The sequence below is a fragment of the Tyto alba genome, unplaced genomic scaffold (genome assembly GCF_018691265.1).
Source record: "Tyto alba isolate M040663 unplaced genomic scaffold, T.alba_DEE_v4.0 Super-Scaffold_16, whole genome shotgun sequence".
Taxonomy (NCBI): domain Eukaryota; kingdom Metazoa; phylum Chordata; class Aves; order Strigiformes; family Tytonidae; genus Tyto; species Tyto alba.
The window spans coordinates 21,724,568-21,751,063 of NW_024881278.1; the positions used below are offsets into that span (position 1 = coordinate 21,724,568).

The 26,496-nt window shown below is 39.1% G+C and overlaps 1 protein-coding gene across 5 annotated transcripts in view; it reads left to right on the forward strand.

The window, feature by feature from the left end:
* EML4 (EMAP like 4) overlaps nt 1–26,496 on the forward strand; it is a 166,189-nt gene that overhangs the window by 131,891 nt on the left and 7,802 nt on the right. For all 5 annotated transcript variants that reach the window (XM_042789489.1, XM_032989219.2, XM_032989217.2 and 2 more), the window contains 13 exons: nt 1,427–1,496; nt 2,880–2,990; nt 5,339–5,434; nt 7,593–7,727; nt 7,945–8,080; nt 9,880–10,031; nt 11,154–11,279; nt 11,399–11,530; nt 12,158–12,225; nt 19,210–19,298; nt 20,478–20,575; nt 24,951–25,038; nt 26,296–26,394. In XM_042789489.1, coding sequence (XP_042645423.1) covers nt 1,427–1,496; nt 2,880–2,990; nt 5,339–5,434; nt 7,593–7,727; nt 7,945–8,080; nt 9,880–10,031; nt 11,154–11,279; nt 11,399–11,530; nt 12,158–12,225; nt 19,210–19,298; nt 20,478–20,575; nt 24,951–25,038; nt 26,296–26,394 — 1,400 coding nt within the window. The remainder of the gene's footprint in view (nt 1–1,426; nt 1,497–2,879; nt 2,991–5,338; nt 5,435–7,592; nt 7,728–7,944; nt 8,081–9,879; nt 10,032–11,153; nt 11,280–11,398; nt 11,531–12,157; nt 12,226–19,209; nt 19,299–20,477; nt 20,576–24,950; nt 25,039–26,295; nt 26,395–26,496) is intronic.

Genomic DNA, 26,496 nt, shown 5'->3' on the forward strand with positions numbered 1-26,496 from the left:
CCTACTGTATGTATGAGCTCATTAATGTCATCATAATTCTAGTTAGTTTCTGTTTCATCAGTCCCAGTAGATTTCACTGTAGTAAACACTGAACAAATGAATGGTGCTAGAGCAGTCCATGCTAGTTTAGGATTTCTGGCTTATTTGTAAAACAGCGGGATATGTAGACAATCTGAGTGTCAGATTAGAGAAAGGAACTTTGCCTAAATTATTCTAAATAGATGTCCCAGAAATTAAAAATTGTCAACCTAAGTCTAAATCAGTGATTTACAGGCAGAGTGGCAAAAGCATAGTCTGCAAGGAGAATTAGAAAACTAAATGGAAACCTGAGCAATAATTTTCTAATATTTTAATAAATGCCCAATCCAAGTACTAAGACTGTCTGGGAAATCAGAAAAATGTTTGCAAAACAAAAGAGAGAAGGAGGGAAATTAAAGCCGATGTCATTGGGATTGCAAAGGCAGTTGCTGATTTTACGATGTTAGTCTGAAGAGTAGAACACATAACGTAATGGCGAACGTAAGCTCCCTACTGTACCTGAATGGATAATACTTGTCATCTAAACCTCTTTTCTCCTGGCTGTGCTTTAATATAACTGTAATTGCTTCCTGTGGGAGGAATGCTGTCAGTCTTGTGTTCTTCCCTTTCATTCAGAAAACTGGCTTGAGCTGTAAATGTGTTTGGTGTCTGTCATTCTGACCTCTTCAGTCAGTCCCCTGCTCCACCTTTCCTGTTTCAATGTCTTTCTTCACCTTTGTAATTTTACAGAGAAAGCAAATAAGAAGGTCAGTCAAAAAATCACTAGGTCTAAGAGGATGCGTACTCTGAAATGTGTGTTTTCACACCAGCTCCAAAGCAAAATGTGATAAGCAGAAGCAGATTTTTACTTACACACACTAGCAGTGCACCATACGGGAGAACTTCATTAGTACAATTACATCAGTAATTCATTTCAAGTGGCAGTAATCCCTGACTCCTGGGTGCACAAGCCCTCAGCCAACTTTTCAGCTGTCTTTTCCCTAGGTTCATGCTATCTGTAGGTTTAGGCATAAAATATGCTGTAGTGTTTATAAATATGGCACATAACCATGTGTAGGAAGTTCATCATGAGACAATGTGTATTGTGTTACAGCAGACTCCCGAAACCTTCGATTTGTCAGAGCACACGTGGAGGTGGCTCTTCTGGCACTCCTGGTTGTGTGCCAGCAGCCATCACAGGAACCTCAGTACAGTGTGTAATGAAATAGTCTGACGAAAACCATTCGAGCTGTCTCATTAAAAGTGGGATTTAGGATCGTAAGTGTCTTCATGGGCTTCTGTTGAGAAAGGAAAAAACAAAACAAAACAAAACAAAAACATTACAAAAAACCTCTCAGTTTTGAAGACCTATGACAGCAAAAGCAAGTCATATTTCTGTCTGTCTTAGTCTTGCAGTTCATCCAGACAAAATTAGAATTGCAACAGGACAGTTAGCTGGAGTGGATAAAGATGGAAGGGTAAGTAATAGAGCTGTTGAGCAGTAGTATCTTGTTTTGAAAATCAGGAAAAAGTGTTTGTTTTTTTTTTTTTTTTTAATCTCATCATCACCTTCTGTTTGCAGTTTATTTTATGCAATGCATTTACTGAGATATTTTGCTGTTTCTAAGGTAACAGCCTATATCTCTAGCAAAAGACAATAACAACTAAGCACTCAGCCATCATGAAGAAGAGCAGAAGCTCATAAAGTCCTTTAAGTGTGACATAGGAAACTCAATTTTAATTCTGCAAACAAATGTGAAGCTTGTAATTGATTTATAAGGCCACATAATTTCTGTCACATTTCTTTCAATAAGACTCCTCCCTCCCAGAGGAGAGCAAGTTCCCAGTTCTGTGGGTCAGTGTACTCTTAAGGCTTCATGGAAGAGGAAAGCAACTTTGAGAATTCATGGAAGGTGTGTCAAGCTTTCCTACAAGCTTGCTCATTTGAGAGCAACTGCATTTAAATGCTCTTGTCCCTGGCTCTTGGCAAACTGCCAGAATTCGAATAATTGGATTTTCTTCATAAAGTTACAGGCAGAAAAAAAAAAGGGGGGGGGAGAGGAGAAGAAGACAGATACTATGAGGTGTAGAAGTATGTTAACTATAACCCTTATTCAGATCTTCAGCTTAATTTCTTAGATGTTGTAAGAAGTTGATGTGGGGTTTTTTTGTATAGATGTTATTATGATTTCCACTGAGCATTTGTTGACTCATTTGTTAGGGCTGATTGGTTTGTTTTTCCATCAGTGGGATGATTTACTGTCATTTTCTATGGTGAATGCTGTCCTTGAACCAGCTTAATTCCCACTTTATTTATGATTGCTTCACATTTATGAAGCTAAGCTGGTTTGGGATAGTACTTGTGTGAAATATAACCATGGGCATTTTAACTGAGTGGTTGGTGATGGTTAGGGGACTTGGTGCACCAAAGTTTATTTTTTTTATTTTATTTTTTTCCTACTTTATATATTAAAAAAACCAAGGTTTGATCATTATTTTCAGTTGTTACATAGGATTGCTAGGTCTGCGGTCTGAAATGCAAGATGACTCTTCCATTATTTGTTCAATGACATTAATTGGGTAAAGATTATGTTTTCACAACTACCAAATGCCACAATACTGAATTTCCCACCTTGATGGCACCTCTGCCATGTTTGTAGCCCAGACACAGGAAGCAAGATTGTCTTGACTCTCACCTTTTGAACTTCAAGATACTATCCAGCAGCACCATTAGCACAGGTCATCCTGCATTTCTGTCTGCAGTTTGTCACTCAGGTAGCACCTGCTTCACCAAACTGTGCACCTGCACGTGATGCTTTCACTGTTGATGACGCTGTTTGTCCCGTTGCTTTTTCACACAGCCTCTGCAGCCCCATGTTAGAGTATGGGACTCGGTGAGCCTGGTGACGCTGCAGGTTATCGGCCTCGGGACTTTTGAGCGTGGAGTGGGGTGTTTGGATTTCTCAAAAGCGGTAAGGCGGGTGCGATTACTTGATGTGTTAAATAATTCACCCAGTCCTATGTAAAGAGGAAGGAAATCTCTGGACATTTTGTATGTGGTCATCTAGCCAATCTGTTTTGGTATTAAAAGTGTGTCGCTAAAGTTTATGTATACTTTATAAAACCGGCTGACAGCAAGCTAGCTGGAAAAACAGGAAATCGCACATGTAAAATTGCGGTAACAAACAGCACAGTGAATAACTAGCAGGCAAGAAGAACCTTAACTAGAAATTGAAGTCCGTGCTGGGTTTGGTGATGTAGGTTTTTTTGCAAGGGGCTTGGTTTCTTGTTTGGATGTTAGAAACAAGCTTGTTGGTGAGGTTTGTGAAGACAAATTTTAATGAGTTCTGATAGAAAGGGTAACTTTTCTGCTTGCACGGCTGGAGTAGGTTTTTATACACCAACAGGAAATTAAAAAAAAAAAAAGAAACAACAGCATTATCTTGTACTATTTTTTCCCTGAGGAATAATTTGTTCAGTTTGTGCCTCTACTTTTACATAGAAGAAAAAAAAAAAAAGTCGTCCTTACTGGGCCCACAGAATTTATCAGAAAAACCAGTAGCAAATGGAGATGTGCTACTTGGCATTGATAAAGTTCTCACTTCAAAATTGGCAATGAGTTTATTTTTTTTGTAAAATATGTGTATATTTTAATCTTTAGGCTGCCTTTGTATTTTCTCCAAAGCACTGAGACATCAGACCTCCTGAAAATGCAGTCTGTGATTATTGCATCCCAACAAGAAGAATTAACACGTGTGTTTAAAAAAAAAAAAAAAAAAAAAAAAAAAAAAAAAAAAAAAAAAGGAGGTCTGGAGATCACCTCGTGCACCATGCTGCTGACAGCGGCTCAGCCAGAGCAGGCTGCTCAGGGCAGTGTCCAGCTGAGTTCTGGGTATCTCCAATGATGGAGACTCAGCGGTATCACTGGGTGACCTGTTGGGAAGAAATGCTTACAGTCTCTTGCAGCAGTTTCACTTAACATTGAAATGCTGCTAGGTTAGTTATATCTAGGTTTTGCCTTAGTAAATAAGAGAATTTTACTGGTTTTTTTTCTTACAAAGCGGGGGTAGCATAAATAAAACAGAATAATATGAAAGGAGTACTGTCATTTCTGTCACTCTAACAAATCAATAAAAGTTTTGAACTCTGATACTTTTTTTTTTTCAAGATTAATAAATGTACATTTTGTCTTTTTAAAAATGAAACAAAAAAATGAATTTTTGAGGACTACATTTTAGTTTTTATTAGTTCTGTTTTGCAGCTGAAACTGATTTTGGTACCTTATTACAGTCTCACATGCATGATTCCTCACTAGATAGAAACAGTAAATGCGCAGTTATCTAGAAATGTGTTTTTAACCACATGATTTCATTAACCCACACAAGAGCTGTGTATATCGCCAATGCTGTCTTCAGAGTTTCCTTCTGCTTAATAATTGACGTATATTTGCATATTACTGCTCATAATAGTATTTGGGAATAAAAATTTCAGCCACCTCTATTTTCATAATTCGTTAGAGAATGCAGTTGAACTGCAAGAATCAACTTTAAAATAAGGCCTCCTCCAAATCTTTCTACGCATGTCCTTGAAACAGCTGGTTTGTACAAGTGTGTGTTGCTGTGAATAAGTATGTTTTTGTCCTAAGATTTTCTGTCTGCTCTTTTAATTCCGTATAGCCATATTTACCATTTTGTTGTAAAATTGTTCATAATAAGCCACTTCAGTTATTTGATGCCATCGATGCCAGTCTTTCTGTTCTTTTCTAAAACACATTTTATCCAGAAAGTGTTACATTTTCTGCAGTTTTACTAACTACATAACGAAACTGTTGATACTTAATGCTCCATGAGCTAAAAATGAGATGTGCTTACAAAATTCAGTAATGTAAAGTTGTGTGTATGTGATGGTGACATTTAAGAAAAAAATGCAAGCGTGTCTGTCCTCTGAGACCTAAGGAAAACCAAAGCACTTGCAGAACAGAAAAAGGGAGAAATCTCTTTGCTACTAGCATCCTATTGCAAACAAGAAAGCAAAAACAAAGACAACAAAACCAAACTAAAAGGGACAAACTTGGTATGATGCTTTTAAAGCTTTTGTAGGATATTATTTGCAGTGTGGTTATTTTTTCTGAGATCATGCAAAAATCTATGGCTGTCTTTAAGAGGAAAGGAAAATACCAGATATATCAAGCTTATAGCTACTTTAAAAGGACTTGCTTAATTTATATTTCTACCTTTGTGTTTTTTTAAAATACTGCTCTGCCCTGTTTTGTAATGTGGTATGACAGTACTTTGTTAGCACTTCTTTTTTTTTCCTTTAGGATTCTGGTACTCATTTGTGTGTAATTGATGACTCAAATGAGCATATGCTCACTGTGTGGGATTGGCAGAGGAAATCAAAAATAGCAGAAATAAAGGTAATTATTGAACAAGTTAATATGCTGAAATACAACTGGTTTTATTCCCATTAATACAACAGTTTGAGACACACACATTTGATCTTACTTGGAGACTTCAGCTGTGTCATACTGCTGGCTTGTGTAAGGGCACAAAAGAAATGTATTATTAACTTCTATATTGGAAAGGTTTTGAACATTGGAGCACTTGTAATTACAGTTTACTCATCCATAAGAGGCAATCACAAATAAAGCAATTCTCTAATATTTTCCTAATTAAAAAAAAAAAAATCCTGGGAACTTCAAGAAACTGAAGTGATCATTCAGTCTGTGGTTGTTTATTAAAAAAAAAAAAAAAAAAAAAACCACATTTTTTTTAGACATTCTTTATTTTAATTTTTGTCTAAATCAAGTTCCAGACCTTGATACTCAGTACATGTGTCTCTTCTCACTTGAAGTCCATTAGTACTTTTGTAGATTGCAGTCTTGTCTGCTTTCCTCTTTCTTTAGTAACCTTCTAAATTTCTGATTGATGACAAGCGTTCAGAGGTGTTGCGCTCAATGTTTATGTAAATTTGATTCCTCTGGAAACACCCAATCCAATAATAACTTACTAATGAAGTCCATATTTTGAGACATCTTGCTTTACGTTATACAATATCAAGCAAGGATGTATTACATGGAGGTGGTACTGAGTGTTTTTTATTTTTAATCGTGAATCAGGAAGTGGAATACTCTACAAGTATGTATGTCTATATGATTACAAACTTGAAATTTTAGATAACGTGTTGGTTTGACCCATTTTCTTTAAATTATATTGGCCAATACTAATTATATTCTATTCTGTAAGTTTTAATGTAATTCTATGTCAGTATTTTAATTTCGCTGTTGATATTTCATGTGAAGCTATTTGGCATATGCCTTGTATTTCCCATTTTATTGACATTATGTTTTGACTATTTTCACTCTCCAGGGAGGTCCTTGGTGTTTCAGAATTGGCTAAAAACAATTTGGCAGGGACAGCTTGCCCTTCAGTATTTATTCATGTTTAGGACTCGATCTTGCAGTATCTCAAGCACCATCCATGATAGGTGGTAAGAGCAGTTTCATCCCTTGAGCTAGGGTGCAGAACAGAAGCCTTTTCCCAGCTGGACTCCATTAAATTTTTCAGTTCTTAGTTTTCATACAATTTGTGGATGTAGCTCGTGTGAAGTAAACTGTATGTGAGAAACATAGTTCTCATGCGATATGGCCATCATACAATATGTCCCAATAAATATGGCCATCAACAAAAAATGAAACTTAAGAAGGTTGTTTTCCTAAAGTGAGCCAAAAATGGTGAGGTGGAAAAGGATATTCCCACAGGTGCTGATTCAGCAGCCCTTTTATATACACTCCTTTAAAGGATGGGCTTAAATCTCGTAGAAGTAAATGCGTTGATGCATTTAATTAAATGTTTTCTAAAGTCACTACCTCCAGGAGGTTGAATTCAGAGACAGTTTGGTCTCTGAAGTTAGATAAATGACCAGTCAGTTTATGTTTGTAAAATCTATTGCTAAAGGATGAAATACTCACTGAGGTGTCGGTAATTTGGTAGAAATATATGCTGTTCGAAAAAATACTAGCATGGGACCCTGTATTTCAGAGATTTGAGTTATGCAGGCTTCTCTTCTTTATGGGGAGGAAAGAAGCCAGAGTAATTGAGCCCCACAGAATTTGTATAGAATTTCAGAAAGAGAATGATGGATATAATCCTACTATGTTACCATTGCCTCAGTTGCCTCTGTCACAGCTTTCTTATGTAGAATAGCAAACTAGTCTGCATAAAAACTAATCAGAGTGTTCAACCCAAAAGTTTCTTTTATATATCACCCACTTTCCATGTGAAAAGTCTTAGGTATTCCATAGGGCAGAAGCTTTTGTGATTTAAAAAGTGAATGTAAAATCCTGACTTTTCTATTGAAGTTTTATAAAGATCTCTTATGAATATAAAATCAATATATAAAAAATGATACGTGTGGTCGTTCAGACGGTTGATTTCACATGGAACGCTTTGGGATTCTTTCAAGTATACAATGAGCTGTCTGGTTCTTCATATCTCTGTTCTGAAACTTGAGATTTTACATGTTTTTCCAGTAGTTAATGTGCCATCTGAAAAAATATTGTGTTGTTATTTCAGACTACAAATGAAGTTGTTCTTGCTGTAGAATTCCATCCGACTGATGCAAATACCATAATAACATGTGGCAAATCTCATATATTTTTCTGGACCTGGAGTGGCAATTCATTATCAAGGAAGCAAGGGATATTTGGGGTAAGAATGTCTTGTTATCAGGTCAGTTTAAAATCAACAGAATATTCTGCTTACGCTTTCAGTAAATTTGATCCATGTACTGTTTGAGCAGAGAGGTAAACAAACAAAAAAGGTTGAATTCGACTTGTGTATGCAGGGTGTATGGGTGTGGATACATTATACTAATTATGTAAAGAGTACAAGCAATTATCCCTTTCTTTTACTTATTTTGTTTCAGAAATATGAAAAACCCAAATTTGTTCAGTGTTTGGCTTTTTTGGGAAATGGTGATGTGCTCACTGGAGACTCAGGTGGGATAATACTTATATGGGGCAAAACTACTGTAGAATCTACTCCAGGAAAAGGACCTAAAGGTAGGATACATTCACAGTTGATCACATATGTTAGTCTATAGAAGGCAAACATGAAGGATTGCGTTAGAGAAGCAGGCCTGACTAAGGGTGTACACTTCCTATTATTAACAGGTGGTACTAAACTCCTTTAAGCCTCATGAATTTGCTGACTTAAGAGCAATCTAGAGTTACTCAGTAATTAATGGGACTGTGCCTGAAATGGATGAAAACTACTTTATCTAAATGTTTTGCATTTAGAAAAATGTGCAGTTAATCAGCTTTCCTTTCATCCTGAGATTTGAAAAAGGCTGTAGGATCAGTTTGAATATTCTGCAGGCTACCTTTGCCTCTTAAGGGGTATGTTGTACCATGCATAATCTCAGAGGAACCCCATTAAGTGTGAAAGCTGATGTTAATAGGACCTGTATGTGAAGGAAAAATATAATGCTCAGTTGTACCAGTTATGCAAATAACGGTATCTGGTTTAGCAGATATTCAAGTCTTGACTGTAAAATATGCTTTAAAAGCCATCTTCTTTGAAATTTGTGTTAAACTTACTCTTTAGGGCAAAGCTTTTGTAAAAAAGAAAGGAAAAAGATTTGTTACCCAACATATGCAGACCTGGCACAGTTGAGCCCTAAGGTAACTTTTAAATTCAAGGATAATTTATTTTACTTGGCAGCTATTTCAAACACTCTGGTTTAAATTGGTATGCCAGGAAAACATTCATGTAAAAAGTAAATTTTTAATGGTAAGTCTGTTTTTGTAGGTAAATCTTGTTGTCTGTCAAGCTAACTGCAATGGAAAAGTAATTTAACAAATTATCTGATGCTTAATTTTGAAGTTCTTATGCAAAAAATAACCTTTTCCCAGTCTAATCTCAAAAGATATTGAATAAAACATTTACATTTTCTTAATTAAGTTTGGGATCTTTTAGTTGGTTTATCACATAAGACTGGTCACAGGACTTGATCTCAAACTCTTTCAGAGTGTGAGGGCATGCTGACTTGAACTGATTTGAGCCATAGGCAGAGTCAGCAAAGTTAAGTTCATACTTATTTGAGTGGTGTTTTAGACTTTCTCTTTGACTGCTATTTGAAAATATGCAAGTCTTAAAGCACCAGAATCTTGCTTTTAAAAAATAAACTTTTCTACAGCAGTTCTGTTGACATGAAGACCTGATTAGGATGCAAAGGTCTTCCTTCGCTACCTCTTGTTAATTTTCTCATCTCTCTTTCATTCTTCCTAGTTTTTTCCTTTGGGTAGACTGCTATATTGATAGATGCTAAATGCTGGTTATACTGTTTTTAAGTGAGGCAACATCCAGCATTAGATACTAGGTTCATGCATCCTGGAAACTTTGCTATAAATAATGTGCTTTTTATTCCCATAATACTATAGGCAACAAGTCTTTGAGTTTCTTTTAATAAAATAACTTTAATTCTTTTCTAATCATGATGTACTAAATATTTATTGACTCCAAAGGACAGTTTCTCTTGCATCTGGAAAAACTGTTCCCTTGGATAAAAGAGAAAGGAAAGCATTTTGCAAATAGTTGTTCTTTCCTTCACAAGTTGTAGGACGATCAATCTCAAAAAAGTTTCTATTCAGAAAGGCAGGCCCTTTGTTTTATCTTTTAATCCTGCAGGAAAACACTACCACCTTGTGTTTGCAATACTAATGCAATACTAATAGCGTGACAGTCCAAATGTAATTATTTATCAAACTGTTACTTTCTTCTTCTGCCAAAAGGCACAGCTTCTTGTAAACCCCAAGTGAAAAAACGAGTAGTATTCTTTATTATTTTCTTTTGCATGTAGGAGTATATCAGATAAGCAGACAAATCAAAGCTCACGATGGCAGCGTGTTCACGCTCTGTCAAATGAGGAATGGGATGCTACTAACTGGAGGTGGGAAAGACCGAAAGATCATCCTGTGGGATCATGATTTGAATCCCGAAAGGGAAATTGAGGTAAGAAAGCAAGAATGAAAAAGAAATTATACTGAGCAAGGTACTGACTAGCAAGACAGAACCCTTCCCACCCATTGGAGGTCAGTAGTTGGGGTGATAGAGTATCTTCTGGTTGCTGTCTTTTTGAGCAGATGAGAATGTTGTATTATAAAAGTGTTTAAATTTTCAGCCTATAAATGAGCCTATATGAGATTTCATTCTTAAACAATTACTCTAATAATGGTTTACTCCACTTACCTAGTGTCCATTTATAGGAGTATTTTTTCCATAACATGTATGTTTAGTTCCATCTAGAGTTTGTTATTACCTTGACTATAATATTGACCTTTAGAAAACATGGCTGAGAGTAAGCAAGCAATGACTATTATATAAAACTGTCATATACTTAGGCTTAAGTAACATTCTATCCATATCAGTGTCTGTTTTCCTTTTGTTAATAATGTTATGTTAAAGCTATTTTTTTATGTTGAGAAATATTCCCAGAACCCTGACGGACAACTTTCTGAATGATTGCGTTGATTTTCCACCTTGTGTGTCTAATATTAGTGTATTTTCTAAAGATAAATCGTTTGGAAAAACAAACAAATGCACAATGTAAAATAAAGCAATGTATTAGAATTCAAGAGTGCAATAAACAAACTCAATAAAATTAGGAGTCATTGCTGACATAAGGCGTATGAACATTTTCTTAAGGATAATCAGGAAGCATTTAGTGTGTGCAACAAGATTTTTCTTATTTTTCACAATGTGTTTTGAAGAGTAAACAGTAACTGTTTATTATTCCTATTCTTATAAGCTAGGATAAGGTTGTGGAGTGCATTTGTTTAGTGTATTTCACGCTTAAAAGTCCATATAATTTAATTTGTAATTTTTTCTGCGGAGACTTATTAAAATGGCATAACTGTGATTGTTTTGGAGTGAGATCTTCTCGTATGCTTGTACTAAATAAATAAATGAGGTAGGTGTCAGGTCAAGTCCTGATCTAGTGTATGCATGATTAGATTGTTCTTTTTACTGGGAGAACCGCAGTTCTGGTACTGTCATTGTGTGCTATTTGTGGCCTTCAAAAATAAATGTCTGTCAAGATGCATGATGTGGTTTTACAGATATTTCTTTTCCTAGGTTCCTGACCAGTATGGAACAATCAGAGCAGTAGCGGAAGGAAAAGCAGATCAATTTTTAGTGGGTACTTCACGAAACTTTGTTTTGAGGGCAACATTCAACGATGGTTTCCTGGTAGAGGTACAGGTGAGTACGACTTTTTCTTTTAAACTATAACCCAAAAATGTAAAGGCTTTCCCTGCAAGTGTATTATTTTAAGAGAGTCTTTATTTTATTCATTGTTAAATCATGTGTTTTCTTTCCAGGGACATACAGATGAGCTCTGGGGACTGGCATCCCATCCTTTCAAAGACTTATTTTTAACATGTGCCCAAGATAGGCAAGTTTGTATGTGGAACTCTGTGGACCACACACTGGAATGGACCAGGCTGCTAGACGTATGTCAACCCTTTAATGTTAAATATAAATCTGGAAATGGAGAAAAAGCATTAGTTTTCTGCAACACCCTTGTCCCATCTGTTTGCAAGAGAAGCAAAAATGCTGTAGTGATGGATCCAAAAACAGCTGTTTGGAAGCTTTGATAATCTTACCCAGGCTCATCAGACATTGTGCAGACTGTAGTCTGGTTACTGTTGTCTGATGCCATCCTGACAATCCAAGCTGAATAAAACTTAGTCCTCTGTTCTTGTAACAGTTTAACTTTTTTCCCCAATTATTCAAACAATCTGAAGAGGATATCACACAGTTGTGCAAGGTTTGGCTTTAAATGTCCTTCCTTACCATCATTGTTCATTTCATATTTTATCAAGTTCTGTCCTAATACCCAAGCAAAAGTATCTTTTTACACAGAAATTTAGGCTTTCTACTTTCAGGAAGGTCAACTGGTGCATGTCACTGATACTTCAAAAGAAAATCTGTCTGAGGCTGGATAGGCACTCTGCTGACTGATTGGTTTTTCCTGTGTCAGTTCACCTCGGACGTGTAGGGTAGCTCTGGTGTAAGGAGAGGTGTTTGGCGGTGCGGAAGCGGGCGGGTGAGTGACGTGTCTGTGCCTCTCCGTTCAGGAACCGGGGCACTGTGCTGACTTCCATCCCAGTGGAGCGGTGGTCGCCATTGGAACGCACTCGGGCAGGTAAACGCCTTTTGACTGACTTGTGATGGTTGAAAACTTAAAGGAGACAGCTTGATACTGTACATTGTATATGCTAGAATTTATTTGCTTTTTATTCTTTTTGCTTGAGGTTATGTAGCCTAAAAAGCTTGGGGGGAAGAGGATAGATCGTTCTTACATGGGTTAGATGAAGACAGAAGGTTTATTTAACTGTTGTTAGGCTGTTTTGGTTTTTTTCATTCCTTTTTCATGAAAACCCAGACCTTCATTTTTTTAAAAAACTATTTTGCAGGGTTACCATTAGCACTCCTTACCAAGTATCATATATTTTAATATTGTGTGTGTATGTTATATTGTTATGTGGTTATAAGACAGATACAGTACAGATCTTTCTCTTTCCCAAATCAAACACACTTGCAACCTTTTAAACAGATGTGGAGGAGCAAGTGAACAGGCTGGTATTTTGATTTTTGTGTAAGACAGATTTCAACATGGCGCACTGCTGCAATGAAGTGCTATTGAGCTGTTCACACTCTTCCTGAAATTGTTACATATTTGAAAGCTATCAAAACACAAGCTGAATCTTTTAACCCAGGCTTCTTTCAGTGGTGGAAAAAATTTGGTTTAATTCATAGTCAAACTCTGTCTGGGTGTCATCTCCCAAGAAAGGAGTTTCATGCAATGGATTTTTAGCAAGTAACAATTCAAAGAAAAAACAGGATACTCATAGCATTAGAAAGGTGAGAGGAGCAGATATTAAATCTAGTAGCATATTTGTTCTGGTTTTCAGTTTCAGCATAGTGCATGTAAGAAAATTGGGAATTTTTTTGTGTTTAATTCACCTTCTAGAAATTGTCTTATACCTAACCTCGTGCCTAAAAACCATTTAAAGTTTGCTTTTTAGAAATTGCTGAGCATGTGCAACACCCTTAAACATGCCTGGAAAAATGAAAAGTTCAGTACTTTTTAGGGAGTTTCCTTCTCCAAGATGAAGATGCACTCTGCACTACATTAATTAGGTGTAACTTCAGGCTAGAAAACCTAGTTTACCTTCTTAAGAAAAATCTTGCTGAGCTCTTGTATATTTGGTTTCCATGTTGTACCTTTCCATTTTTTTATCTCCTTCTAGTTATAGCATTAAATTGAACGAATGCTTCTGCCTTCATTAAACAGAGCAGAAGGTACAGGCTTAATAGTACTTGTAACAAGGAAAAGGGAAAAGAAGTTCAGGCTACATTTCTTAAGAGTTATTAGACATTTTTGAAATTACATCAAAGCACAATCAAGGCATATTAAGCAGCTGAAGCATTGTCCTGGGTTGAGTGAGTGGTGGAGTTTTTTGGTGGCAGGGGAGGGGGCTATCGGGGTGGCCCCCTATGAGAAGCTTTTCGAAGCTCCCCCAGCTCCAAGTCAGCTCCACTTCTGTTTGGAAAATTGAGCCAATGAGCTGCGCCTTTGTGATAACGTATTTAAGAAGGGACGTGGTGACGGGCAGTCGGACTTGTGAGGAGGAGTTGCTGCAGCTGCATGAACACCAAGGTCAGGGAGGAACAGAGGAAGAAAGGAGGGGGGAGGTGTGCCGGAGCAGAGACCCCCCTGTATCCTGTGGTGAGACGGCAGGGCGGCCCCCCCTGCCACCCATGAAGATCTACGGTAGAGCAGACATTGATTTATGGCCTGTGGCTCCTGCTCACCTGATCAAGGTGCTGTACCAGAAGAAGGCCGGGGTCTCATGGGAAAAGGTAGCCCTGCTGCTGTAATTCAGTGCTGGGAGTATTGCAGCATGCGGGGGAGTCCGATGCTGGAGCACCTCGGGAAGGGCTGCAGCCGTGGGAGGGAATCCAGTCGGAGGAAGTTAGTGACCCATGACGGAGCAGTATGGGGAACACTGTGGCCCATGGGAAGAATTCAAGTCGGAGAAAGTTTGTGGAGGACTGTCTCCTGTGAGAGGGGGACCACGATGGAGCAGGAGGAATGAGTTTCGGACACTCCCCTCACCAAAGATGAAGGAAGTGGCAGCACTGACTGCACCCCCCATTCCCTGCCCCTGCGCCACTGGGGGAGGAGGTAGAGATATCGGGAGCAGAGCTGAGCCCAGGAAGAAGGGAGGGGTGGGGGGAAGGTGTTCTCAAGATGTGGCAATGCTTCTCACTGTCCTACTCTGTTATGTGTTGTTAGTGTCTGTAATAAATGTATGTTCTTTTTTTTCTTCCCCTAACAAATCTTCCTTTTGCTCGTGATCATAAAAGGGGGATTTTTCCCCATCCTAGTCCTATCTTGAACCCCAAGCGTGGCTCTCTGTCCCTTCTCATTGCCGGAGGGGATGGGAGAGAGAGGTGCTGCATTGTGGTTGGCTGCCAATCAGGCCTAAACCACAACAAGCATTCAGTCTGTTACTTGCTTTTGACTGACTTTTTTTTTTCCCCTCTCCAGAGCATTTAGCATTACTTCTTCAGTTCATCACTTTTCAGTTTAAATTCTTATTTTTAAATTAATTGCGGCAACCAGTTTATACTGTTTGGTAAGTTTAAGATGATGGCCTTGGGTTTTTTTGTTGTTTATTTTTTACCCTGTTCTTCTTGGAACTAAGCAGTTACATTTTCACCATTAAATTTTTGTTGTCTTCTCCAATTGCATGATTCAGTGATAGGTTTGAGATATACAAATAAAACTGAATTGAAATGAGGCCTGGTAAGTGTACAAGCGGATGAGAAATAAATGGAGTTGTGAATCAAGATAAACAGACCAGTTTTAAATTTACTGCCTAGCCAGCAGCATCACACAGTCCTTTCTGTGCCAGATAATCTGGTCCAAGGGAGTTACTTCCCAAAGAATGAGCACTGTATGGTATGTCTCAATTAATGTAGGTGAAAATAATCTCAGACTCATAACAAGTCATTTAATAACTTGATTCATAGCCCAAAATGCTTAAAGCAAATGTTAAATGAGTCTAATCTGTTTAGGACTCAGTAAACCCAAACCTTGGATGTGTCTGTCTGTCTGCCATTCTAGTACTGCTCTAATTCCAGTACAGAGGTCAGTAAGACAGCACTACAGAATGTAGCTTTAAGAAAGTTGGGTTTGATGGTTAAAATTGTGACATCTGAAGAAAACTGGATTTTCTACCTCTCTTCCCATTCTTGTCTGTTGTTTCACAGCCGTGTGTTTTTATCAGGCCAATGTGCTGTAGTTTTAAACGTGTGTTTTAAACGTACCACTTCCCATGATGAGTATTTCGGTATCATTTCCCTTTTGGGGCTGTCTGCAAATGGCCTGCTGCAGGTTTTGTTAGCACTTCTTTAAATACCTGCTGTGTGCCTGGTCATCAGTTGTCTGGGATTAAGCCTGGTTTAGAGAGAACTACTTTTTGTGGACCCTGATGCTTACTGGAAATGCACAGCTGGAAAAGGAAAAAAGGCTGGCAATCAGAAATCCTACCATAAAAGTGGGGTTTTCAAGGCACACTGTACAGATCCTTTTGCCATGCTGCCAGTGGTATTATTTGTAGGGAAGTAGACCTTTCTATGACTTACCATGTAGAATACCTTGAGTGCTGTGCATGTGAGTACCCAAAAGCACTGCAGACGAAAAAGACTAATAACATTCTTACAAAAATACTAACATTATTTAAAAAAACTGAAGGCTGAAGGACAAGACCAGTGTAAGCCAGAGCCACAAGGAGGTAAATCAGTCAGTAGAGCTATTGAGATTTATACCGGTTCAATGTCTGTTGTGTCTGCCATTGGTCAGAACTGGTTTTCCAAGAGAGAGTAGTTTAAAGGTTTTTGTTTCTAAAAGATATATTTTTAAAAACAAAGGAATGGGAAGACAGGAAACAGATGAAGATGGCAAATGTTCTGTCTTGCTTACATGAACTCACAAACAGGTTAAGCATGTTCTCTTCAGTAACAACTGGGAGAAAAATCAACACAAATCAGAAAAAGAGAAAGAGCCACTATCTTATAGCTGGGATACCATTCATCCATGTATTTAATCTGATCTACAGATCAGAAGTTGCCTTGGCAGCCAAGCCTTGTGTTTTACAGCCTTTAGGACTTTTTCAGGGTCAGCTGCAGTTTGCATGTTGCATACGTTCGTGCTGGAAGGAAGATCCTCTCCTGAAAGTTAGTCTCGAGGTGGACCCAAGGTGTTGGGGAGCAGCGCCTGTGTGGGGCATGCTGATGAACTGCTGGAGCTGCTAGACTGGAGACACATTTCATGGCAAAGGACTTTCTTGCTGGCAGTGACAGTGTTTGCCGTGGCATTGAGAGAGCTTGGAAGATTAAAGAGAGCATGTCTGATTACAGCTTGTAGAACCATCAAGAAACAGCTGAACTAGATGTGACCAGTGCTTTCTTTCTTAAATTACTATCAAAATTGTCATGGTGCGCTGACTCTTTCCATGGTGAGCTAAGATTGCTGCTAGTATCTCCTGTTCAGAGGAATTTTTGGAGGAGGACTGATGTCACAAAAATGCTGTTTCCTAATGCCAAATGAAGTTCAGTGTGCACTCTTAAGATCTGCAGAAGTTTTGCGTTTTGTTTGATACCACTCCATACCAGCACTGTGCTTTCAGTAAAATGAGAGGGGGTTTGCATGTTTTTTCAGTTGCATTTTAGGCTTTGGGTATTTCTAAATTTTACATAATATTAACTGGAGAATTACCTGGTTCAGGTAGCAGCCTCAAAGGACCAACCTAAAGAGCCGGTTTCAGGGCCAGCATCAAGAGGCATGTCCCTGCCACAGCAGCATCCCTGCCCTGCCCCGGTTGTGTATTTTGGAACACGGAGGGCAGAAGTGCTGTGCAGCACAGTCACCCGTGGGAAGGGGGTACCCATCCACTTTGTGGAAGAAGGCTTCTTTTGGTTGCTACTGTGCTGATCATCAGTTTTTATATCCAGGCACCACAATTACGCTTCTCAGGATAAACAAGCAGGCATCATGCTGTGTCATCTTGCTAGATAAATAGATTTTACAGTATAGTGCTTAAGTTTTTCTGGTAAAGCAAAAGATCTTCCTATATCTCCTGTTTTGTTGTCTGTGCACAAGAGGTATGTTGCCCACCTGGGCTGACGCAGCGAGGAACCTCTACCCTATGCTGGATTCAGGAAAACACAAAATAAGGATGAGACATTGGGGCATTGCCTTTCAGATCAACTTCTTGTGTTACTTGAAAATCGGATGACTTCAACTCAGTGATGCTTCCGTGTGTGTTCTTCACACTTCTGTTGTCATCCCATCAGGATCTGCTTTTAGAGCAGTTTTGCTGTAGTGATGGAGTGACTGTTTTTCTTTCCATGGTGGCAAAATAACATAGGTACCCTCTCTCTTCCCGCCTACCAAACCCTTTTGTGGTTGCTTTTTTGTTGTGTTTGGGGTTTGCTTTTTTTTGTTGTTGTTGTTGCTGTTGTTGTTTTGTTTTTGTTTTGTTTTTGGTTTGGTTTGTTTTTTTGTTTTGTTCTTTAATATCCACACCCCTATCAGGGTTATCAGCCAGGTAACATTTTAGTGAAGCATCTGTCAGGGCCAAATGGGGACATAGTTTGAATGAAATAGCAACTTGTAACTCCTAATGCATTCAGAGGGCCTGCAAAGCTTTAGTGTGTAGATTGGAAATCTAAAGTCCACTTTCAGCAGAGGATTACAGCAGAGGAACTCTGAGCGTGGTTTCTGCTGCTGTCCAGTGCAAACATGATTAGCTGTTTTCCACTGCTTCCATCTGTCTTGCACACATATTATTCAGCAGTCCATGGCATGTGAGGCTGGGGTTTTTTGTGTGTTTGATTTGTTTCATGTGGTTTTCTAACCACAAGCTGGTTTTAAAGCATTGGGACTAGGCCGCTTTCCGGATAGCTGCCGGACACTGGATCAGCATGAGCTGGAATCTCATCTCCATCCATAGAAAGCATCAATGTGCTGTTGTTCCTGGAGTTTATTTTAGGTTATATAACCTAAGTTTGTTATGGAATAAATGGTCCTAGCTTTAGCAGTGTTCCACTGAGTTCACTATGAGACAGCGGGTGGAATTGCCTTACTCATTTCCACAGTGTGTGAACTTGCCATTTGCCTAGAGGGATGGAAACCTGGCTGTGAGGTATGCACATGGTTGTGAGATCAGAAGTTTGGAGCAATGAAATTAAATGCTGAGTACAGCTTTAATGTATTTAGCCATGTTAACATCTTACATTTTCATGACATGCATATGTGTATATATTTTTTAAGTAAGATTTCATTGGCTTTGTTTTGCTAATGTTCACTGTATTTAGGAGTTAGGTGGGCTTCAGAACCATTGCAAAATGCTCAGGTTCTGCTGATCTTATCTGTCTTCCTGTCAGTGGCGTTTTTGGTGTATGGACCACTGAGATTTTATAAACTTCTCTCAGCTTCTTACATGTGCCTCATAACTAATACTGCAAGTTAAAAGTTATTGTTAAATAATAAAAAATGCAATTACTCGCCTTAGTTATAAATCATCCAAGCAGGGGTGGGAGAGGAAATGCTGCGTTATGGACCATCAAATTTCAGTAAATGGTTATTCCTTCTTACTTTGATAAAATTATTCATAGAAATTGAAAGGACTGAGGAGAAAACACCAACTTAGAATATACTTTGTGTTTAAAATGAGAGTGGAAAGGTTTTCCGTTCTTAAAAACAGGGAAGTAGTAGTAGATTAAAATTCAGTTGTAGCCTTAAGGCTTCAGGACAATAAGGTGCAGTCATATTAGCTATCTGGTGGAATGTTTATCATACGGTAGGTATTTTAGTGATTACTGCAGTGTTCGAGTAAGGAGGAAACAATTGGGCTGTATTTAGGATCTTTATATATTCTTCACGGAAGCTTGTATCACGTTGTAAACCAGAAAAGCGTTCCATTGAAAACAGATGTTCACAGTGCTGCCCTTGAGGGGCTAGCATAAGAAGGTGAAGGCAGGCAGTGATTATTCCTCTTTTGCTTGCTTTTTTGTCTAGTGGCGGTGATACTCATTGGAATTCTCCTCTCTCTAGGTGGTTTGTCTTGGATGCGGAAACAAGGGATCTGGTTTCCATACACACTGATGGCAACGAACAGCTCTCAGTGATGCGCTACTCAGTAGGTAAGCAGACTTGTACATTCAGAGTAATTGCTGATAAATGAGATGTCTGTTCTGTTAAATGGTGTTAAACTACTCCCCAGTCACTAGAAAAGGAAGAGCTTTGGAAAAAATTGAGATGCTTAATATATAACTGAATACTTGCTTACAGGTTTGTTTGTATACTCTAAATCTTAGAGTTTTGTAACTGCAAACATTACAGTCGCCTTTCCCAGCCTTTCCTTCATGTTGAACTGTGCCATTATAATAAATGTTAGGTTTGCTCCCAGAAAAATTAAAAGTTCTCAATTAAATAATTGACTGGTTAACAGAAGGGTCTGTAAAAAGTTTAGTATTTCAGTGATATTTTAATATACTCGTAGTTAATTTTCAAGTTTATTAATGCAAAACCATAAAACTAAGTTCAGGTGTGTCTGAAACTGAGAGCTGTTTGTTAATTATTTGCTATGGGATTATGTGGAGTCCAAGCCAGTGTTGAGTCTCCTCTTCAGACATGACGTGACAGATCATCAGAGGCTGACTCCTCTCTGTTAAAACTAGATGGAAGAACACTCTCGTAAATCTGTTCCTTGTTTGCTTTTGGATAACATGCCATGTCAGTGGGCAAAACGTTACTCTGCTGCTGCCGTATCTGCCAAGCACAACAACTTATTTTAAAGTACTGATGTTCATTGACACTGGAGGCGTTTGATCTTGATTCAAGGCAGCTCTTGTCCACGAACTTCGTTTTTTAAATGGAGACAACACAGATTAGAAAACTGCTTATACTGCTTGAATGCTCCACTTCCTCAGGCATTATTTAGTGCCGATTTATATGCAGCCCACCAGCTTCAAAGCTAAGCTAACTATAGAGTAAATACTGTTCTGCATTTTTTGTGATGCAGAAAACTCAAGCCTGCCTGCTGTCAACAATTTCCAGTAATCCAGTGCAATTTGAGGATTTATACGCTGTCCATTGGACACTTACTTAAAAAAAGAAGTAAACAAACATTCCCAAAAACTATACCCACAAAGTCAACAGATACTGACTAAAAAACACATAATGCAAACAGTTATGTATCCTTAAATACAGTTTGTAAGCAGTAGTTTAATTGAGACTATTGTCTTATTGATAAATTTGAAATCTTTAAAATTTGGAAAACAAACATTCTGTTGATTTATATCAAATATTTTGCATTGTAGATGGCACCTTACTTGCAGTTGGATCCCATGACAACTTTATTTACCTCTACGTAGTAACAGAAAATGGAAGAAAGTATAGCAGATACGGAAAATGCACTGTAAGTTTTGGAGCAAATATAATCAGTTCTTGCATTTTGATGTTACAAATCCATACACTAAGATGTTAAGCAGTCGCACTCCCTCCGGGTTGATGCTTTTTCATTTTTAGTTTTGGTTATACATTTTACGGGGGGGTTTACCAGCATTTGATTGATATTAAACTTCAGTCTGATAGGTATTGTAACTGTTAGTGCTAAGTGAACACTTTTGCATCAAATATGACTACTCTCTCAGATTATTGACTTTTTTTTGAAATGGGAAGTTATCAGTAAGATGGAGAAATGCCTTGTACCTATATGCTGAAACTCTTCTGGGGAAAATATTACACTTGTTTGGGGGTATTTTGCCACTATTGGTAAAGTACTTCTTGAACCAAAATTACATTAGATCATGGAATTTCATTAGAATATGTAATTTTGGAGGTTGCAAATATACACTGTTTTCAGCTGCAATTGTTACTACAGAATTTGGAATTGGGGGATACATTAACAATAAATTTCTGGCCCAGGATAAATAAGTGTAGCACAAGTGGGGTTTATGTTAGTCCTTACACTTACGGTAGGTTTTCCCAGTGCTAAAAAGGCACACTTTTTTTTTTTTTCCTTAAGTGCTTAGTTATCTAACATCCTGCCCTTAAGATCAGCTGTCTCTTTAAGTTAATGGGAGTATTTACATAAAGAATATCTGAACCTTAATGGGATTTGCAAGTGATATCGTAAGAATAGGTTCACATTTGAAATGCGAAATATTTATTTTAAGGAATGCATCCCCTGCTCAAAACACTTTTCATATGTTTGTCACCAATTGCATTTCTTCAGTTTTAAAAGTAAGCAAACTTCTCAAGTTGCTTTGTTAATTTGAAAGTGGGAGGTAAGGGGAGCATAAGACTAAATTGTGGGGTTTCTGGGGTTTTTATTTCTAAGTTGTTTTGTTGGGTTTTTTTCTTCTGCAACCTTTGATGCAAGACTTGCAGTAGAAACTTAGTTAGGGGAGAACGAATTGGCACTAGCCAGTCACTTAGTGCCCCACATGGTGTGTTTGAGAGATTTCACCCATCATTTGGCTGAGGATGCCCCGTGCTGCTAGAACATGGGGGTCCAGAGCAGCCTGTGTCCAGCTGCTGCCAGGGTGGCCGGCGGCACAGAGCTTGCCCAGTACCTGCAGTATGCAGGCTGGCAGGGAGGGCTCGGCGCTGGCACGGGGTGCGGCCGGGGGAGGAGGCTGTTGGGGGTGCTGGGGACTCTTCAGTGGCAGGGTTGTGGCAAGGGGTGAGGCAGGGCGTCCTGCGGCCCCCGAGCAGGGTGGTGAGGGGCTTAGTCCATAGCACAGTGGTCGTGAGATGAGAAATCACGCTTGCAAGACTTCCCGGGGAGCTCAGGCAGTGGGGAATGGGCTGAACCTACAGGCAGGTCAGACCGGGGGGCTGGTGGGGACAGCAGTGGATGGCTGCACCTCAGTACAGCGTCTTACCCCATCACTTATTTTTTAACCATAAAAGATAAAATCACTCAGAGATGGCAAATCTTAACATATGTAATATTTAGCTTCCTATGTACTTCAAGGTCTCTGTGAGCTCTCTGAAGATGTATGAGATCATTTATTTCTGTATATCATATGTATTATGTATCAGGAGAGAGTGTATTGTAATTTAAAACCAGCATCTGTATGTCTGTCTGTCTGTCCCTCTGCCTTTGCAGGAAAGGGGTTTGTAAAAACGGGGATGGAAGAAATCCATATTATTATACTCAGGCATAAGCATTAAGGCTTCAAAGCAGATTTCAGTGAACTGGTTTTTTTTTAGTCTGAGTGCCTGTGTGCAGAAGCCAAAATTAGCAACCTGGTTTCTGTTGGGGCTGAGCTCCCCTGCCCCTCCAGCCTGCGCCGCGGGCAGCAGCACGTTAGCTGACCCGGTTTCCCCACGCCGCCGCCGGCCTGTACGGCCCGGTGCTCGGCAGGGAGGCACCCAGGCACGCTCGGGACCCCGTCCGGCTGGCGTTCTGCGGGCCTCACGGGTGACCTCCGGCTAGTGTGACTCAGTCCTCGTGGTAGTCAGCTCTGGGTTGTTTCTTCCAACTTGAATACGTTATTTGAATTCTTTCAGAAGGATTTTATCTACTGAACCAGCATCAGCTTGTGCATAAGGGCTGTATGCCCACTATTACATTTAAATCCCCTTCCAGTCACGACCAGACTTTCTGCTGCTGCCAGAGAGGCGAGCCTCTGACCTGTGAGCATGTTTCCACAGTGAGGGATGGTGTTGGTTGTGATCAGAAAGAATTTCAGATGAGCTGAAACAACCGTTTGGACTAGCGCAGCTGTTTTTTGAGGGCTTCAGCTATGCAGACAGCAGTGTGAAGGTATGGGCTGGGGTATGAACTTCCAGCACGTCAGCAGCTCCAGGGTAGCTGGCGCTGTCTCTGTTTGCCTTACATCAGAGATATCTGTTAGCAAAGGAGAAGCAAGTGCCGTGCATTTACCGAGAGGGTTGTGGAGTGAAAGCCACTCAGGCAGCCACACTGAAGTGTTTGATACACTGGACTTAACCGGAAATAATTGTGTGCTCCCATCCTGTAGGCTATGGGCATTTCAATTCTTGCACCACTTAAGTCTGAAACAGATAAACATTGCCAATGAAGGAGAGGGTTTCCATTTGGTCAGATAGTTTTATTAGCCAGTGACAATATGAGTAATTATGTTCATTGTATATAAAGGTACAGAAAAGGAAAGTGTAAAATGTTGCCTTACGAGTAGGCAGCTACCAAAGAAACATTTTAGTAGAAAATGGGATCGTCCTATTGAAAATATTATGACAATGTTATGTTCCAGTTCATCGTTTGGTGATTGCTTGCCTGAAGGGATTTTGCAGCATGGAGCCCCCTGGCCAATTGCTTTGTTCCCCTCCCACCCCCACCCCCCCCCACCGCCCCCAGGAATTTTAACAGCTGCCAAATGTCTGGCAGGGTTTAGTAAATGACTGACCAATTCTTTTCCATGTTGGAGTTCACTTGCAAATTTGAAGACTTGGAAAATAAAGGGGGGAGAAAAAATCCTAGCCAATTGTGCATTTATTTTTTTTTTAAATACCAAGTTTGCATGTCGATATCATATATCCCACCCATGACTGCAAAGCAGTTATGTCAATACACAGTTCCTCTGCTTGAGGCAGAGACTAGTTCATAAGTAAATAAATCTTAAAGTCTAGCTTTTCTCCTAAATGTTTTTGCAGTCTCTCACAGAGGACCTGGGGACAGGGAGACAGACACGGGTGTATTTTTACATGTAATTCTGGAAGCAATCAGCATCTCGTAGAGATCCCTGTGAAGGAAGCTGGCGTGGTGGGTGGCGCAGCAGCCAGTGCCGTGTGCCAGCATGGGCCTGGCACGGTGGGTGCAGGCTGGACCAAGAGACCTTGCGGGGACTGGAGGACACCATCTTCATAATGCCCACTGAGAGAGGGAGATGAATTGGCATCTGTCAGTCAAGAAAGTGGCAGTTTGTTGCCTGGCAGAATGACTAGGAAGGGGAGAAAATGGGTGGTCTTACAAGGGGAATAGGAGCATTAAGAAGTAATGGAAGGGTGGAGGAAGAGAAGAGTGACTGGACATCACTGTTCTTCATTTCCTACTCTTTTATCTACAGAGAAATAATTTAATCCTATGTTACACACATTTGTGGCTTCTCTGGATCCTCTCATAGCTTTATTATTACAATTGTTATTACTACCAAGAAGAAAGTTCATGCAGAGGGAAAATATTCTGACCGGCTACACTTAGCTTCTTTCTCAAAAACAAAGATGGGTGTTTAGCCCTCAATGTGCTCTTGATGGTGATAACTGAGCAATTAGACTGTAGTGGTTTTATTCTTACATAGATGACCCTCTGAAAGGAGGGAAGACTCCTTTCAAAGCTGGCAGTGATATGCATACAAAAAACTTATAAGAGTATTCTTGTAACACCAGTTCTTGATCTTGTAGTTGTACGAGGATGAACTAATGGATAGAGAAATAAAATAGAGTCCTATCTGTCACTTTTCTGTTGGGATCTAAAAATGATCCTGTGTAAGTTACTTGCCTGTCTCAATTAGTAGCAATGTATACTTTCTTAATTCAAGTACAGATGTGAGTTCATCGGTTTACAAGTGAAGAATCCACCATGCGGAGTGAGAGGCATGATGCTCAGCCTGTGTTTCTTTAGCTGTTAGCAAGCGTGGCACTGTGGAGTAAGGAGCCTTTAAAGGAGCTCAAGTGAATTGCAGCAGATCTGGGGGCGGGGGGGGGAGGTGTTTTTATGCTATTAGCTGTCCCCTGCATGGGTGCAACTTCTGCTTCTTTTTGAATTAAGTGTTTCACATTGGTGTTACTGCATTCTTCTCCAGGGACATTCCAGCTATATTACACACCTTGACTGGTGCCCAGACAACAAGTATATAATGTCAAACTCAGGAGACTATGAAATACTATACTGTAAGTATGAAATTAAATACACTGGAAACAGAAGTATGTATTAGCTGTCAGAATATTTAGAAGAGTATGTTTGGTCAGGGCTGAACAAAATGCTTACTGACAAAGGAACCAACTTGGACTCCTGTAACCTGATACCTTGATGTTATTCAAGTTGTGTATTACCTAATGGCAATGCTAAATATAGCTTACTTCTTTACAAGGTCATAAATCAGTTTAACAGCATAGAATGTACAGAACAAGTGGCACTATGTTTTGATGTTGGCCCCAAATTCTGTAGATTGAAAATAAAACATACCGTTGTCTAATTAGTGTCAACAATACCAGTTATTTTGGGGGAATAAAATCAGCGGGTCTGTGTCACTGTTCTGTTCAAGGGTTTCTTTTTTAAAACTTTTATCTTGGCTGGTGGTATTGAAAATTAAACAAAGCAATAATACTACTGCAATTAGTTAGTGGTAATAATGTTTTTGTGTTTGTCTTTTTTTAATATGTGAAAATATGAATTTAATATATAGTGGTTATGTCAGAAGTTCAACTTCCATAGTGTGTATCAGTCTGTTTTTAAATTGTTTTTGTATTCTTGTCTTTCTGTGGCTTTAACTAGATCCTAGAGGATTATAAGTTTTGTTCCTGTACGGGCAGGAAGAGCCAGCAGTTTAAATATGTCACCTTAACATGTTTGTTCTGCCTGTCACAACTTAGGTTTCAAATCTGAATAGTGTGATATCTCAGTCTACCAAAAGGAAGTGTTGGTTCTTGTCCAGGGAAGCAATGAGCTGTGACCCATTAGTATTGGGCTGGTGTATTGAAGGATAGACAGTCTTTCCTTTCCTAGTTAGAAGTTGAAAAGCAGTCTAAAGCTCCTCTGGCAGTAGTTGCTCACTGTTTTAAAAGCAGAGCTTCCTGGATGATTGATTGAATTTTAGCATGTCAGTGGAGCTGGTAGGAAGGAGAAATTATTCTATTACAGACTTTATTAAAGCATTTTATAGAGTAGGTAGCAGGGGACTCAAGCTGCAGGGAAGTGTTTTTGAGGTGTGCTAGTCTGAAGAGGGAAATGAGAAGTAAATGTCACTCAAATACCAAGTGAAACTTCAAGTATCTGGAATTAGACAAAGGTATTGGTCTGTCTTTGCCTCTACAGTGTGATTCTAGATTGGGTTTAAGATGCATTTAGTTACTATCTTAGCAACTTCAAAGAGCACATACGTAAATATAACTTTATATGGTATAACTCATCATTCACTTTTTTTACAGGGGACATTCCAAGTGGCTGTAAGCTTATCAGGAATCGTTCTGACTGTAAGGATATAGATTGGACAACATACACTTGTGTGCTAGGCTTCCAGGTCTTTGGTAAGCACCATTTAACTTGCTTTTAAGCTGTGCTTTTGTGTTTTATATTGCTTCATTTTTGTCATTAGAAATTTGCTGTTGATGATTATTGAGGATGGTACT